This window comes from Photinus pyralis, unplaced genomic scaffold, assembly GCF_008802855.1.
Source record: "Photinus pyralis isolate 1611_PpyrPB1 unplaced genomic scaffold, Ppyr1.3 Ppyr1.4_LG3a, whole genome shotgun sequence".
NCBI lineage: Eukaryota > Metazoa > Arthropoda > Insecta > Coleoptera > Lampyridae > Photinus > Photinus pyralis.
Genome location: NW_022170509.1, coordinates 924686 through 941440, shown reverse-complemented (window position 1 = coordinate 941440; position 16755 = coordinate 924686). Strand labels below are relative to the sequence as shown.

The 16755-nt window shown below is 36.0% G+C and overlaps 3 protein-coding genes across 9 annotated transcripts in view; 2 read left to right on the top strand and 1 right to left on the bottom strand.

Annotated features, from left to right (window-relative positions):
- The first annotated feature begins 1310 nt into the window (after positions 1 to 1310).
- On the top strand, positions 1311 to 5332 carry LOC116165994 (protein mono-ADP-ribosyltransferase PARP16). Of its 2 annotated transcripts, none has more exons than XM_031480799.1 (6): positions 1311 to 1489; positions 1538 to 1747; positions 1795 to 1929; positions 1980 to 2183; positions 4557 to 4719; positions 4772 to 5332. In XM_031480799.1, exons 1-6 carry the CDS (start codon positions 1475 to 1477, stop codon positions 5038 to 5040), a joined length of 996 nt encoding a protein of 331 aa, XP_031336659.1. In that variant the 5' UTR covers positions 1311 to 1474; the 3' UTR covers positions 5041 to 5332. The 2 variants fall into 2 exon arrangements, with proteins under 2 accessions (XP_031336659.1, XP_031336657.1); XM_031480797.1 differs by having other exon boundaries at positions 1315 to 1489; positions 4769 to 5332.
- Positions 5333 to 8546: 3214 nt separating this feature from the next.
- Positions 8547 to 12693, bottom strand: LOC116165581 (peptidylglycine alpha-hydroxylating monooxygenase). The gene is made up of 10 exons (XM_031480142.1): positions 12482 to 12693; positions 12332 to 12389; positions 11924 to 12011; positions 11799 to 11874; positions 10413 to 10545; positions 10318 to 10366; positions 10123 to 10268; positions 9925 to 10067; positions 9822 to 9871; positions 8547 to 9734 (listed from the first exon to the last, which is right to left on the bottom strand). Exons 1-10 carry the CDS (start codon positions 12596 to 12598, stop codon positions 9569 to 9571), a joined length of 1026 nt encoding a protein of 341 aa, XP_031336002.1. The 5' UTR covers positions 12599 to 12693; the 3' UTR covers positions 8547 to 9568.
- A 2943-nt stretch (positions 12694 to 15636) lies between these two features.
- LOC116165947 (myocyte-specific enhancer factor 2) overlaps positions 15637 to 16755 on the top strand; it is a 58099-nt gene continuing 56980 nt past the window's right edge. The window contains exon 1 of one of the 6 annotated variants that reach the window (XM_031480725.1): positions 15637 to 16120. The gene's annotated coding sequence lies outside the window, so the exon portion shown is untranslated. The remainder of the gene's footprint in view (positions 16121 to 16755) is intronic. The other 5 variants (XM_031480719.1, XM_031480727.1, XM_031480726.1 and 2 more) reach the window with 5 other exon arrangements.

Here is a 16755-nt window from a genome sequence, read left to right as displayed (position 1 = left end):
AAAAGGCAGTGTATAACCTTCCTTTTTTTACCAAAAATCGACTACACCAAAATTTCTCGGGAGAACACTTTTTCTTATTAATTTTGGTGCGTAGAATCCAAAATGATTCGTACGTTTTCGATTAGACCTTCTCAATCAAAAGTTATGGACAAAAAACCAAATTCGATAAAAAATGCAAAGGGCTGTAATTTTTAATCTAGTAGCCCGATCTTCAAACTGTTTGAAATTATGGATTCTACGGATCAAATTCTATAAGAAAATGTTTTTTCCTTGTCGATCTGAGACAATTTTTTTTGGGGGCCTCAAAAAAAGGCAGTGTACAACCAAAAATCGACTGCACCAAAATATCTCGGGAAAACACTTTTTCTTATTAATTTTGGTGCGTAGAATCCAAAACAATTCGTACTTTTTCGATCAGACTTTTCAATCAAAAGTTATAGACTAGAAGAGTGTTAGTTATTATTTCTATTTTAAAAAAAGGTTTAAAAATAACCTATATTCTCAGTAAATGGATACCAAGTTTGATAAGAAATGCTGCACTGAAAAAAATGCTTAATGATTTAAGTCAATCATCCAGTTTTTTAATTAATATTTTCAAAGGTCTATTTCTCAATAAAATCAAGTCAAGCCTCAATGCAGGTATGCTGTTGTTTTCCAGGTTTGATTGAGGTTTAAGGCATATATTAAACCAAAGGTGGACCTCTGTCCCTCTGGGGATGCACCCGCCTTTTTTTAAACTGAGGTTTAATCAGAGTACTATGGGTACTCTTTGATTAAAGCTCAATTTAAAAAACGGCGGGTGCATCCCCAGAGGGACAGAGATCCACTATTACCTAGTATCTACTTATAAAGCTTAGAAAGAAACCGTCGACTAGAAAACTATGGAGCATGGGTATACTTGAATAAAATAAAGGACCTGGTGAACTGTATACATATGTTCACTCATCGCAGTTTACTTAAGGGTAGAGAACCTGTAGTGAAGCCCTCTGTCCCTTTTACCAGTAGACTGGCCTGAGCGTCTTCCCCAATGCTGAAAGTGATCAGTTGCTCTTTTTCAGCTGTGTAAAAGGTACACAAGTTGCCAATTTTTAGGTAGGAGTTTTGAACCTCCACCGGTTACCCTGGGCTGTCCACTTTGGTGGTTGAAAAAATTGTTCGCCGTAAACTATTTAAAGCGTATATATTTTGCGATCAACTACGAAACTTTCTGGGTTAGCAGCTGACCGTTCGTGAATGTGCCCTTTTTCAAAAAGCCCGAGCGCCTGTATCTAGGCAACCCTCAAGCACGCGTGTATGCTTGCGCATGGTTTATCTGGATGTAAACGTTCCACGTTTATTAGATCAATTATAATTTATAAACAATGCTGTAGATGAGCAGAATTCAAAAATCACACGCCTGATGTTATATATATATAATAAAATGTCACAAATAAGAATACTCCACGTTTAATTTGTTTATACTGGGTGACATGACATGAATGATGAAAATGTAGGTTGTCATATAATTTCCTATTTATTTATGTGAATTAAATTTTAGATTGAAATGGAAACAAGAAATATGAACGATAAATGTGATACCAACTCGCATACAGAAGGTGTATCGAGTGTGTTGCGTGACAATATTTACGGATGTGATTTAATGCTGTGCCTGTTCTTAACGGCACTTCAATCATATCGAGTTGATACCTGCTTGAGACCATTTCCGTCCAGGTACATTCATGATTCGCACAAAGATGTGGATTCTTTGGTAATTCTTATGTCGTTTAAATGTTAGAACTCATTCTTCGTTTTCAGAGAAACCTATGTGATAAAATACCTTCTTTAGAAACGATTTCAAAATATCCACGGATGTGTTCAGTAGAAATTTTGGAGCTCTTAAAATGGTTGCTGTGCCAAAAAGATCACCTAAGTCTGCGTAAAGTTAATTTTGTGAGAGATGCGGTATACATCGATGACAATTTGTAAATGCTTAATTTTAGAACAAGGTAAAGGTTCCTACGACTATAAAGAAATGTTATCAACCCTATTATACTTACGAAGTGATATATCCATCGAAAACTGAAGAGGCTTGGCAAAAAAGGAGGAACGATCGAAATTCGTTCTTAGCCTACCATGGTAGTCAATTAGATAATTTTTATTCGATACTAAAAGTTGGACTGCAACATAATCTCAGTGGAGATAAGGTAAAGCAACCGAAACTACAAGCCAGTGAAGAGAGAATAGCTCTGGTTCGAAGTGAGTCACTTCTAATGGCGTTTCCAGAGCTAATTTCTGATCACTGAAAAGAGAGGTAAATTGTTTTATTTTTGATGGAAAGGTGGTATAATGTTGTACCAACGTTTGATGTAGAGCCATACTAAACTGAAGCTTACGATTATTTTATTTTGTGACTATAAAGTCTGATTTCGGAGCTGAAACCACACTGACTTTAAGTGTACAAGTTGAGGCACTTGAGGAGTGTGGTACAGTCTGTGGTGGGAGTAGGCAGGTAGAGAGTGTCTCGTTCTGTCCTGGCATTCCCCCCCCCCCCTTACGGTTTCCATCATCATGGTTTTGTTGTGCAGGTTGGTGATCGCTTAACCATAGACATTCCAGAATATTTCTGAAAAGAGCTTTTTTTTTATTAGAATGTTCACCCATTCATTAGAACTGTCGAGGAGCTGTCCAGAATTCTAGTAAAAATCTCCTATGCTGTACAAGGAAATCTGTTTTGTCTTCCTTACCAGCGAAAGTAAAAATCATTCTTTTCAATGGTCGCCAGCCAAAACCTTCAATACTTCAACATTTTTTGAAGGGCTTACCGGGAACCCCAATCCAAACTAAAAAATTCTACTAGAAATGATCAAGAATAACTATTCCTTTGGCGCTTACAATACAAAAAAGCTTAATTCTATTTAGTGTAAGGTTGGCCCTAAAACTCCATTAGGGACAGTTTTATATCTGATATGGGGATGTTCAGAACTCCAGGCAGAATAGCACTTTGCAAGAACACTCCCTAGTCTACATCCCCAGTACATTACGAATCAATTTCTTTCTCCCCAAAAATGTTTAGGACAATCAGCATATTTATGGTTATTTCTTTGAAAGTGCCATCACATTATCCTTTTTTGTGGGGCATAATAAATAATCCACTGCTCGAGCATTTTACAACACTACAGACATTTGATGTTTACAATATGCAATATACTTGTCTTTACTAGAAGCATTTGTGGGAAAATTTTCAAAAAAAATAAGTCCATAAATAAATTGCGCGCATATTAATTGTTAATGGTTTTTTTGGCTCAGCCAAAGCTATAAGCTAACTAATGGAAAAAGAACGAACTAAGTACCTTGAAACTCATGGGGTTCTACCTAGAGCAAGCACATAGCATATATACCAAGTAGTTCTAGAGAGGAAAGTTCATCGATAGCTTTTAAGAGAACATCTGATTATGATACATACGCGCCCAAAATAGTGCCCTTCTATATTTTCGGAAACGCGCTAAAAAACGTTTTGAAATACCAAGTGTCAATTCGAGATTGTGGTACAATTTTTTGAAACTGTCTTAATGAAGACATGGGGTAAATTTGGTAGTAAAAAGCAGAGATTTTATTGTACCAAAGGAACATTTGCGTCCATTTTTTGATATTTCAGGATAGCAGGCACTATGAATCTTGAATCAGCAAGACTCAACTTTTGGCATTGTGTATCATATCTCATGGATTTCAGTAGAGCATGTGATATAATTAACCATCAAACTGCAATTTCTATCTTACATGCTATAGGTCGTAATGCTACCTCATTACTTCAAAGCTACCTACAAGAGAGATTTTTGATATTTTTAAAGTATACTCATCTGTTCCAGATTGGATCAAGTCTCTATCTCCGTAGTATTTCAAAATTAAATGGCGTCAAATATTAGCGTGATCTTGTTTAACATGTCCCTTTGTCGACTTCACGTTGTATATTACTCAGTCTCTTTTTATTTCATTTCTCCATAGAGTTACTTATATGTGCATTTATTACTACCTGAACGAATGGAAGGTCTGTATTTTTCGTGAAAGATACCCCTTTCTGGATCGTTTAGAGGGCTTATAGCACTTTCCAGAATTAGGTAAATAAAACGTGAATCTAGAAATGTCCGGAAATGGCATTGAAAGCTCTGAATTCAGACTGAACACCAAATTCGATCACGTAAGTCGTAAGTACCGAAATAAATCTATCTTAGTTTTCGTAAGCTATAAGAAAGTGCATTGAACAATTGCATGTGATAAAACGCACCGAAATACTCCTTCAAAGTATACTTGAATACTTGTAGTGTGTCTCATTCTTTTGCTTTTGTTAAAAGTGAGACCATTGTCATAATGAGATCAAAGTTAAGCATAACCTTAGCATTTGAGACTGGGTTATTGTCAGTACAGGATTTCCCCACAAAGGTTCTATAAAGATCTCTTTCTTTGAATTTATGGCGGGTATCGATTAATTTTCGTTTTGAATTGAACTTTGAATGAACGCAAAACTTTGAGGCAAACTAATTCCTGGGTGTATTTAATTAGGTTAATTGGGTTTTTCCTAGGCGTTGCTGTTTGGCAAAGGAATATACGTAACTAGTGAAATAACTATCAGCATGTCTTACGCTCCTTTTGGCCTGTCCTGGAAAAATAGCATGTTGGGTAACAAAATTAGTATTATTGCAGTTTGCGAAGTCATTAACAACCCCGAAAAGGTGAAATGTAAAGGTAATAACATAAACTTCCTGCTTGTTGTTGATGCAGTTTACTATTTCAGCAGAGAAATATACACAGCGAACAATCCATGGTGATATCCCAGACAAATACTTTGTAGTAACTGATAGTGATATGATAAGATTGAAATACTTATTTGTGTATAAAGAAAGTACAGTTGCTGTAATTGAATCCTGGCTAGTAAGGAACCTAATGCTTGTCCTTATTTGTTTGTATGTCTTCATTCTGTTTTGTATCGGATTTTTCCAGGGGCCGACATGGCGAAAAGTACAAAGATATTTGTATAACGAACTGCTTTCAGATGTGTTAACCTGAGCCTGCAATTTTCTATTTCAACTGCCACCAAACTTTTTATTAATAGCTTTATTGGATGTGACTATCATTTTTTGTACATCAAGTCATTATCAAAGATGTTCGCAAGGCCAATTGCACCACTTACACTTAAAAAGTCGTGTAACCAATCAATGTCATCTAAAACTAAAACTGTGATGAAAGATTTGGTTGTTTATAAATCATTGAAATAAAATCACATAGTTTCCTATTTGTACAAGATGTTAAATATTAAGTTTTGTATAACAATAATGTAAATATATTTCTTTGTACTTAACTTGTTTTTAGCTTCCTAACTCGAGCTAAGTCGCTGTTTGCGGTCACCATTTTTTTTCATCAAATGTTGACGTTTTAGATCATTTTTTTCCATCTATATGTATGTAGTCCGTACATACCTATGAGTAAAAAATAACAGGAGAGAACCTTGCATTAAAAGGGCACGAGATAGAAATGGATGAAAAGGAAGTTGTAGGAGTGGAGGGAATCGCGTCTTCATTGGGAGTGGTGTAATAAAACAAAACTGACATCGTCTCTTCTGTTTTATGATAGGTCAAATCGACATAACTGACCAGTGCAAAGGAAGTAATATGATGGCAACTTCTGTCGCATGCTATGCTATTTCCCACCACCGTTATATTCTCTTCTCTTATTTTTTACTCGGAAACGAAAAATAACGGGCCGGACTTAGTGTTTAATAATAAAGCGGCGCTAATAGGACTTTTGGTAGTGTACATTAGGCATAAAGGATGGGAGACTTTTAAAAACGCTTTTTTTAAATATTTGTTTCGAGCTAGGAAGCAGTATTGTGACCCATATTACATAAAACGGTCATTTTGATCTAAAGGAAATGTTCTATAGGTCAGAGAACTTGGTAATAATATCCTATTCCTAAGTACCAACCATCCCATTTCAGATTTCATTGTACTTTTCAGCCACTGTCCAAACCCCAAATCATCTATTTGACTGCCCAAATAATCTTATCATCTATTCCAGAAATTTCCCTTTTTACCAGTAGTTTTCAGTGAAAACCGGATAATCCAATCATACTTCCAACTGATCCGGGCCATTTATACTGGAGATATGGACGTTTGAAATTTTGTTGCTAAACCATACATACCTACTTGTATGTCTATGGGTTTTTTGACAAAATCGACCTTGTTTTCTAAAGAAAGTAAACAACAGTGTGTATTGAGATACGATGATTTATAACTACACAGCTACGTATTTGTGAAATGAAGTTCACCTAAAACTTTAATTTCCATCAAATTTTGCTGCATTTTGTCAGTAACATTAATTTGGAATGTTGTCGGGTACAATAAATTATACGAGGTGAGAAGGTTAGTCTCCATATACAGCTCTTGGCCCGGATTTATAGTGTGGTTGAGATTATTTGCAAAATTTGCTTTCGTGTTCGGTCTTGCCGTGACCTTGACTGCGAAACCACGCGTCTTTTTGCTTTCGTTGACGACCGTCTACGGAGAGTGCTTAATGTAGACTTTTTGTACCTCATTTAGTACCCTTTGTAGGAATTTATGATGGAATTTACTTCCTGGTACATGTAGGATATAAAAATGCTTCATATTCCATACAAATCCACTAATCCGGCATAGACGAAAATATTTGAGTGCCGGGTTACCGAGCGCGCCTACTATATAGATAATTATGGTTTACTGTAAAAACAAATGGATTTATTTATTTTATTCATTAGTATAAAATTAAATCTGCTACCACTGTGATCCAATGAATCACAAAATGCTAATAAAATGAAACAGAGGAAAGCTTACAGAAATTGCCAAATTTGCAATAAATGGAAAGGAGATTGTTAATTGTTATTGTCAGCGTAGTAAACGGTGCGGGTATAATATAACTTGATTCCAAAAGCACCTAAATCTGAATATATGGGGTTACAAGTGCTTTACCCAAATAGACATTATCTGTCTATTAAAACAAAGTCCAATGGTATGTGACTTACTGATACTATCGGCTTTTTCTTACTGCGCGTGCGCGTCAGTATACAGTCTTTGTATAGCTCGCTTACAAGATTCAAAATGTATGCTATTTATTTATGGGGTTACTCGCTACTGCCATACCTTCTCAACAATTGATTAAAGGTATTGATCGCTTGTCATTATCACTAGGCCTTTGGTCTGCCTACTTTATGATAAAACATTGAATCAAAACCTCCAATTCACCTAATACAGTAGCTTTCCTCAACTCATTCTTCAGGTTCTTCGTTTGTATTGGTCTCTTCGGACCACTCTACTTCTTACGCGTACCTTCTCAATATTCTTCGATTAACTGAACTTTGCTTTCTGCAGATGATCACATAAACATTCTCTGCACATTGGCCTCGATTGATTTCCTATACCATCAATTTTCGGAGTCTCAAACAATTGTTTTTTTTCTACTCCTTCCGCCGGAGTTTTGTCATTTTCAATTTCTACTGAATTTTACCTGAATTCTTGTAGAGAACGATTTTTTTAAGGTTTTAAGGCAAAGTTTGTTTCGTTTGCTGGCTTATACCATTAGATCAACTAATAGTAACGAGTTCATGCCTCATTGCTTTATGATTCAATTTTAGGTAAGTGGTTGACTTGTATTTTCATATATAGGAAATGTATTAATCATCTGCCAGCTTTCTGCTTTCCGACACAAATATAAATAAAAAGGAGTCTACATTTTGCATGTCTTTAATATCCTGTACAAATTTACAGAAATTACTCTACAATTTAACTTTAAAGTGGAAAGATAATTAATTTGTAAAAATTAAACAAGAATAAATAAGTAGTTACAACAAAGTATAAAATAAATAAATAGCACAGATAGATATATGGCTGTCTAGTAATTGACACGACAATCAAAATAATACTACGAACGATCTGCATCAAGAGCACAACAATAGTAATTAACGAACAAATAGCATTTGATAATTGTGATGCAGAACTGAAATTATAACAGTCTATGTATGCTAATTTGACATTTTGGAATTACATACCGATTTCAATAATTTGTAGATAAAATATATGGATTCTTCTTTAAGAGTTAGTTTTAAAATATCCAATTTTATAATAAAAGTGATCTTATGCTAAATTCGCTCACATGATAGTCTTATGTACAGTCGTAAAAACATCACAATTGGGAGGTTCGGTTTATATCATTTTACCATGTCGTACATTTAATTAACAGTACTAAATATCTTCATTCTAACATCATACTATTAAACTATATGCATGTATAACAATAACGTACAATTAGACTTTCTAATACTGGTGTCACAACAGATCTAAACAACAATTTTCTGTCAGATTGATATGCCTATATATGGTTGTATGGAGTACACTTGCCAATGACCCTACTGCCGACAATGCAAAAGACGTAGTGTGTGAAGCACACAAACTAGAGCCACACTCCAAATATTTATTACGCTACTCAAAGATGTTGTAGTGGATACATTCATAACTAGTTTGCTTAATCACACACAAAGGAAGACATAAGATACTTAAACATTTATAACTCAGTAGTCAGATCACAATTACATTCGTATGGAGTCTTTTCGATTGTCAACATTTTCAGCACATGTAAAAAAAATGCTAAATGTACAGAATAAATCACATTTACTGTTAGCTTCCAGTCAAAGTAACTAATTTTGTATTTGAAAGGAGCCACTTTTGCATAAGATCACTTTTACGCCTACTAAACATCGTAATTGATATGGTGTTCCTTAGGTACAATATGCGATAGTTACATTATAAATGCATAATAAAGTAACTTGGTAGCATATCAAGGCAAATATTCGAAATGAACCACGATAATTTTATGAGGTTATTTCCAATATCTACATTTTGATTTTACAAATCTATTGATTGAAATTCATCACAAAGAGAAAGGAGTCTGAAATCCCTGCAAATTAATTTTAATTTTCGAGTTGTGTAGAAATTAGAGATCATTTAAAGTCTTCCTAGTACAGGGATATTTGTGTAGTTAACTGGCTTATGTAAATTCAACGCAGAGTCCTAGACAAGGGACAAAGAAATGAATTTATGTATTATAGATATGTCTTTTTATGTAACATTAATTGACATAAACATTTAACAATGCCACGCTTGCATTTCATTTCATTTTTTCAAGTCTGCAATGCCACATTTTGTTTTGCTCCAAAGCTCATCTGCATTCAATGACTGTAGATGTGGGAAACCACATATTATACCAACCTGCTGAACCAAGTACGGGAACTCTTTGGTTGGTCGTGTTTACAAAACAGATTAAGTAACCTAAATGCTACTTTCAGCCACATAAGTATCCTAAAGAATAACCACATAAAATTGCAGTATTGCGCCCAATCACAACCATATTTATAAATTTGCACATTCAATATGCTACCATTTCAGATTCAAATAAGACTAGAAATTTAAGTAAATAGTACCACAAAAATAAATCTTTTTCTATTTGTTTTTAAGTCTATTAGATGGAATGTATATTTTACGTTGACTAATGACATACATAGTTTGGTCTTTTATAGAGTTGATGCTTGCTGATCTGGAATATTATTGAGATGATTATCTGTATCCCAGTAGAAATATGGTGGTCCTTGTGTAAAGCAGTACTTCATGTCTAATGGTGTTCCCTCTTTAACGTAGTACATTAGATAAAAATTGCACATTTCGTCCAAATTCGTGGCACTAAAATCATGATAATTGTAAATAGCTCTGTGACCTACCCATAACAAAATTATTCACGCAAAAGCAAATGCCCATGTTTTAACTCACCCCACGTGTGTATAGGTATTACGATTGCTCTTCATTGTACATCTGGCGGCCTAAATATATACAATAAATTAAAAAACAAAATGATACTAAGACTCCAACTTACTAGTATATCTCCAGGATGTATGGGGTCCGTATTAAACACTGGGTAGAACATTTGTGGTGTCAGTGGATTTCGTTTTCCGAGTAAGGTCCAATGGTCTTTTTTATCATCACCCTCGTGAATAGCATATCCAGCAACCACCTTCCCTAGAATGCAACAGAATGTGCAACAATTCTTGACATTTATATGAATACAAATTACCTAAGCCGTGCGTGTGAGTTCTGTAGGCAAAAGGATATATCGTCTTATTTTCAAATAGGCGACAGTCTGTTTCCATATGTGTGACCGAGTTAGGGGGAATCGCTCCACCGGTACCCAATAGTAAAACACCTGCTAATTTCTTCCTCCTAGAAGTGAGCCCAATAATTTAGTTGTGTGTAATTTAAATCGACTTACGGTTCCTCCGTATATATCAAAAATATTCCCGAATTGTCCGTGCTGCCATCTATGAACAATGTGATGATAAAGTGTCTTTTAACGATATCGCATACCTTTAAACTTTCCCGTATGTGCGTAATGCACTTGCAATACCAGGTACTGAATAGGCGTGCCTTCACCAATTTGAAATCCTACACCTTCTGGCACTTCAAATTTTTTGGCATCTCTAGCCCAAGCGTACAATACCTAAAATGTAAACTTCGTGAGGCGCTCGAAATATTTTCAAAATCACGAAATAATCAAATGTTTGCATAGGCTAACTATAACGCCCAAAAACTCATTTTCCCTCATAGGAAATTTGTCCTACAAAAACTGAACTACTCGAATATGTCAATTCTGGTACCATCAAGCATCCATTTCATTGCATTTGGTTTATGTGTCAAACTTTTCCAAATAAAAAACCCCCATCGAACATAGTTCAGCCATTGGGAATTGTAGATCTACTTGAGTGTATGCCACATTTGACATTTATTAGCGCAATTTCCAAGTCATGTTGGAAGGCGCTATTATGGCCACTTTCTCCGTCCGTCCGTCCGAGGCCTTCACTACTCCTATTTAGTTTGTTCTTTTTGCATTCGGTAGCTTATAGATTTGGCACCTCAACCAAGAAAAATCTTAAAGAATAATTTGCACATACACAAACTGCTTTTTTGTTTATAGATATTTTTTTGAAATTTTAATCACAGATACTTCTAGTAGTAAAGACAAGCATATCGCATATTTTAAACATCACGTCTCGCATCTTGAGCGCTAAAACCTTTTTTCATTTTTAATTGTTTAATTGCTATAGTGAATACAAAGATACAAAAAATACATTAAGTGCATTCAGTGTAACTTATATTACAAATCTTCAAAAATGTTGAAATTTTAACACCCTGTAGATCGATAACGAAGCGTTTGACTTATATTTATAGCAACTTTGTCATAAAATGAGCCCGTTTCGTATTTACATCATATTTAGTGTGTGTAGATTCTAACGTTACGGCCGAAGACATGCAAATTGTGGCAAATAAATTTCTTTTTTAAGGTCCTACTTGTTGAGTAATGAACCTTTCCATTTACGAAAGATATCAGAAAATAAAAATATACAAAGAATTGCACAAACAAGAGAGATTAGCTTTAGATAATGTATGGCCTTTGAATGGAACTAAAAAAATAGCTGGAAATCCCTCAGTCCTTAGAAATCCACTGTAATCATTGGAAAATCTATTGAAATTATCCGCAATCCATCAAAATGTTTTATTTTCCCAATTCTTGTCACAATTTTCCTAAAGATACTCGAGAAATTGTCACTACAGCTCCATAAAAGTCAATATAGCAGATTTGGGCATGTAACTAAAATTGATTTTGTGCACATATGGAAGATGATTTTCACATACTTGAATGTGCAGAGACTGCTGACCGTTGACATTACACAAAATGCATTAAGCTTTACTTACATGAGAACCAGATGCACAAGGGCTTGCCTTAGGTATGTCTTTATCAACTTGAGAATCTGCCATTTCTCCGCAGTTCCTAAGCAGAACTACACTGTACCAAATTTTACAGAAGTACAACTACATACCAATACGGCTGATTACTTCCAGGCGTTGTGCATCCGTAAAGTAAAATATGATGTGCCGTTTCCATAGTTGCATTTGGCTCAAAACCCACTGCAACAATTTTACAATTATAGTAACGACCACTAGTCCTAAGTGAAACCTGGCAACAAAATATGTGGCAGCGTAAACGTGCTTGATTTATGACAATGCATTGCGACAGATTTTAATCTTACAAGACTCAGCATATGGAAACCCCTACATTTGCAAAACAACCCCAATAATAAAGCGATGCAGTCTACGATTTAGAAGCTTCGTTTCAATGACACCAATTATTGTAATGAGCTAATCGAAGTGAGCGGAAATTTAATATTTAAAGCAATCTTTAGTGTGCGAATTACAGCAGAAGCAACACAATACATTGCTATACTCACCGATATAAAAACTTTTCTTAGGAACCACTTTTATCGGGGTGCAAAGGTACAATTCATCCTAAAGGAATTTGTTTATTAAATTCAAACAATATTACATAAAAAACATAAACAAATAAAGTGGGGAAAAGGTAAATAAAAGCTTAACCTTACATGATTGGGATGAACATTAGGCATAAGAAGAGGATACTTTTTCACTTGTACGCATATTATTATCGGAACAAAAATCACAGCAATTATTATTATTCGCCGCATATGGACAGTATCCATTTTTTGAAAACAATCGATTTTCGTTCCAGTCTTCCAGTGGGCATTCAAAAGCACATAGCAGAGGCGCGATCGCGCTACTACAAAATGTAAAGAGCCGCAAGCAGTGGTGTCGATCAGGTTTTTCCCACTATTTCACATGCGTCATGGCCATGCGTATCTTATGGCGGTAACAAAACATTTAAACAATAATTTTTGTAGTTATCTTAACGGCAATAAAAAAGCAAATATTTGGTAATTCCTTGCATAATATCATGCAAAAGTCTGTGATTCTTATTTTCAGTTTCTGTTATCAGGAAACCGCAAAAATCCCGATGATAAGATTGCTTATAGTAGAAATCAATAAAAATGCCACTGGCGTACGTAACAATTAATTAGCGACACTTTATCGAGTCTTTACTGAAAATAAAAATAGATACTGAACTCACTGCTCAGTTATTTATCTGAGAGAGCTCTTATAGGTAACACTGTTATGTTACAATGTTACAACTATGATATGTAACAGAGAGATTAAGATGTTACATAGCAAAGGAAACATATGTGACACATAACTTAGGACTACATATACGTTTGTGATTTTGGACGGCTATATTCTTACTCGCGCCTTATATTTGAAACTGGTTACTCGCAGGTGAGAAAGCCGCTCACTACTACCAAAGAGTATATCTCTTTGCTACTACGTATCGATAGTAATACGTTGATAAAGAGATGAATATTTCTAAAAATTAATTTATTGGGCTCACACTTACAAACAATGTAACAATTTAATCTTTTTCTCAATAATTAAAAAAAATGGCAGTGAAGTCATGACTTCAGTCTTGAACAAAATTATACAAAGAGAGAAGCAAATACAGAACAAAGATGAAAAAAGGAAAGAGAGAGAGAGAGAGATATAGAGGAGAAGGGGTTGAGAAGGCAGAAAAAAGTACAATAGAAAATAAATTAAAAAAGTAATCGTAAACGATTTACAAAATCCACATAAACAATTATGGGCTTTCAGTTTATTTTTATAAAGAAACACAAATCAGCTCACAAGAAAACAATTGATTTTGTGCACGCAGAATAATGTTTGGATATGTGAGTTCAATTTACTAGTGTCAATAAGGCTCCTTCTGTTAAAATTTGGATTTTATAAGACGCACCTTCAATTCAAATTTCAAAAAAAGAGGTTCACAAATAACGTCTGGGAAATTATAGGGGAATCACGATAATGACGACCCACCCACTCAAAAATAAAATATGTAAGTACTATTATAGGTACTACACAGACTCTTTGAAAAAAGGCGTTTTTCATCGATTTAAAGGCAGCGTCTAAATGAGTAAAAAGGGAAAAAGGATTACCAATAGGTAATCATATAAAGGACTGAATCAAGGGGCTATATATGGAGAGATAAGGAGTAGGGTAAGGATAGGAGGAAAGGAGTTGTGGACAATAAAAGGACTGAGACAGCTAGGGAAGATGTCCACAGCCCAACCTCATTTAACATTTTACATAAGAGATATGGAGAAAACATTAAGACAGGTACGTGGAGGAATCGTACTGGGAATAAGGAAGATAAATGGTCTGTGGCAGACGCTGACGGCACAGCGAAGTGAAATGGCGCAAGTACTGTAATTGCTCCCATAAAAGGAAAATGAACGCTATTGTCCGCACTTTGTCCGTCTCTACCACTACTAGTCCTCCAGATTAAGCTTTTTCGTTGTGGTTTCTTTCTTATACGGTGTAGCACAGCTCCCAGGCCAGAACAGTAAAAGATTTTTTTGATTAGTCACTTCCTTCCCGAATATTATTACTAATTCTTTGCGGGGAAAATTCGTTTTCGTCGGTCGCGAGTAACCACGTTTTAAACTTGCTTTTATCGTTTAAAATAAATGAATGAAATTTGGATACATTATGCAGCGGGGTGGTAATCACGGAATACGAAGAGTGCCAACCGAGGCCCCCGCGTCTTTGGCGCCCAGAGCATGTTCCCTGGCGGAGGAAAAACAGATAAAAGAAAAGATGGGAAGGCTGGAAAGAAAACTAATGTAATTAAATGTTGAAAAATCGATGATAAGGGGGACGAAGAATAAAGAAGGTTCAATGGAAGTGGAGGGAGGACAGAGTAGAGGAAGTAAGAGAATTTAAAGGATACCAGATGCAACGAAATAATGGGGCCAAATCACAAATAGGGGAATTAAGAAAAAATGGAGAAGTAGCGATAAGATGTGGGGAATAGTCAGATCGTATGCAGATAGTAAAAGATTCGAGAAAAGTAAAGAAAGAGAATTGGTTAAAGAATGTTTGCTAACGAGCATGAACACAAAAGGAAAATGGTGGGAACAAGAAAAATATGAAAGAAACGGATACGGATGGACAGATGTTGAAAGGAGAGTAATAGTGGAACGGATGGAAGAAGAGCTTATAAAAAGGGATCAATACATATACCAATGCAGCCACAGAAAGAGAAAATCGAGAATTCACGAGTTAACGGAAAGTGCATGGAGCCAATAACGGAGTGCAGAAATATCTAATAAGAAGGAAAAACATCAAACTAATAGCAAGGTTCAGATCCGGAAACGAGGAGAAAAGAAGAAGAAAGGATATGCAGACTATGTGGAGAAAACGAGAGTATGGGAATGTCAATGAAGGAATCTATCTGTCAATCATTGAAACCGTCAGCCACAGTTTCTGGGAGGGGGTAAATCCAGTTCTGGTTGCACCACATATCTAAACCTGTGGCTGAAGTGGATCGGTGCCTTGGCACTTGCGAATAATATTCCCCTGCCCTGTACGAGGATAATTTGGGAAATTTTAAGTAATACTGTGCAAGGTTCGCGAATGTAATGTGGGTTGCCTGACTGTAGGGAGGTGTAACCCATATGTGTAACCGCATTTTTGGTGGTACACACAATAATGCGTACAAAGTCCATGGCCTCAGGCCTAGCCTGTTACTTATCCTGTATTAACATCCTTGGTGCATTCTAATTATGGGGATAGTTATATTGTAATGTGATTGAGGTTTACATAGCGGCGAAATTAATGATCGCCATATTATCCTTGGTGTGTAAGATAATAGGTCACGGCCCATTAAGTTTGAAATTTTCGTGGCCGAAACGAGACATTTTTTGCAATTTTGTGGCGCTTATAATGACGATATGGATTGGACCACGATCAAGGTCTCGACTGAGCCCGCGGCCAGTTAGTGTGATGTCATAATGACATCATCGGGAAGTGTTGCGGCCCTAGTCGGACGCGGACCCGTTGCGAGCGGCTCAAAACTACTTTTCTAGTGTATCATCCTGTCTGTCGCTAATTCAAACTACCGCCATTGCCATCGTCATAATGCTTCTCCGTGCCGATCATAAGTTGGTCTCCTCAAATCAATAGAAGCTGACGTCAAGTGGGTGCCGAGGGCGCTATCAACGCTGCGGAGGGGGGCCGTGCACTTGTAACTTGGCTAGTAGTGTTATGTATCCGCGCAAGTAGGTTTGCGAACTGTTGGTGTTTCGTGATCAACCGATCTGTGCAGCGTTACATTCGACGTAAGTTTCGTATTCTACAGCCTGTATTGTGCCAGAATTGAAAATGCATTGAACAACCACACGGCCTGGCAACATTAGGAAGATTTTGAGTAACGTGCCAATTGGCCTTCACCGGCATATTATTGTTGACATTGAAGGTCTCTACGCAAAGACTGCAAAAGGCCAGTAGAGGTCAACTAATAAAATATTTAATGTTGTCAGAATGTTTCCTAGCTTTATGTTGCATTCGCTAACGCATTGTCAACCTTATTTTGCTTATTAATCTCGCACTACTACGCTAATGTTGCTGCTGCGAATGTCGCCACCGCTTACTTATTCTCTAATCTCTCTCTCTTTCTATACTTTTTTGCTAATCTGTTTTCAACTTTCCATACATACACATACTCGATTCTCATCTTAAATTTCCACGGATCGTGCGCAGTAAATAAAGCAGGAATGTTTACACTTCCCAATTTTCTATGTTTAAAAGATGAATAAAGCCGTTACAACTGCATGTTGCTTTTAAGTTCAAATTTATCCTTGACTCGCCTATACGCATACAACGCAGAAAAACGAACTCGCTAATTAAACCCAGTTGCTCGTTACAGAATAATTATCTATGCAAAACGGTCGTGAAAATGTAGCGCCTTATCCTG

Bases quoted from the DNA above. Each gene is read 5' to 3' on its own strand.
- LOC116165994 (XM_031480797.1), top strand. The intron at 1,748-1,794 runs GTAATTCTTATG...CTTCGTTTTCAG, and splicing joins ACAAAGATGTGGATTCTTTG to AGAAACCTATGTGATAAAAT. The intron at 2,184-4,556 runs GTAAAGCAACCG...GGTTTTTCCTAG, and splicing joins ATAATCTCAGTGGAGATAAG to GCGTTGCTGTTTGGCAAAGG.
- LOC116165581 (XM_031480142.1), bottom strand. From the start codon at position 12,598: ATGGATACTGTCCATATGCGGCGAATAATAATAATTGCTGTGATTTTT. The intron at 12,390-12,481 runs GTAAGGTTAAGC...AAATTCCTTTAG, and splicing joins CTAATGTTCATCCCAATCAT to GATGAATTGTACCTTTGCAC. The intron at 10,269-10,317 runs GTAAGTCGATTT...GCTCACTTCTAG, and splicing joins TTGATATATACGGAGGAACC to GAGGAAGAAATTAGCAGGTG.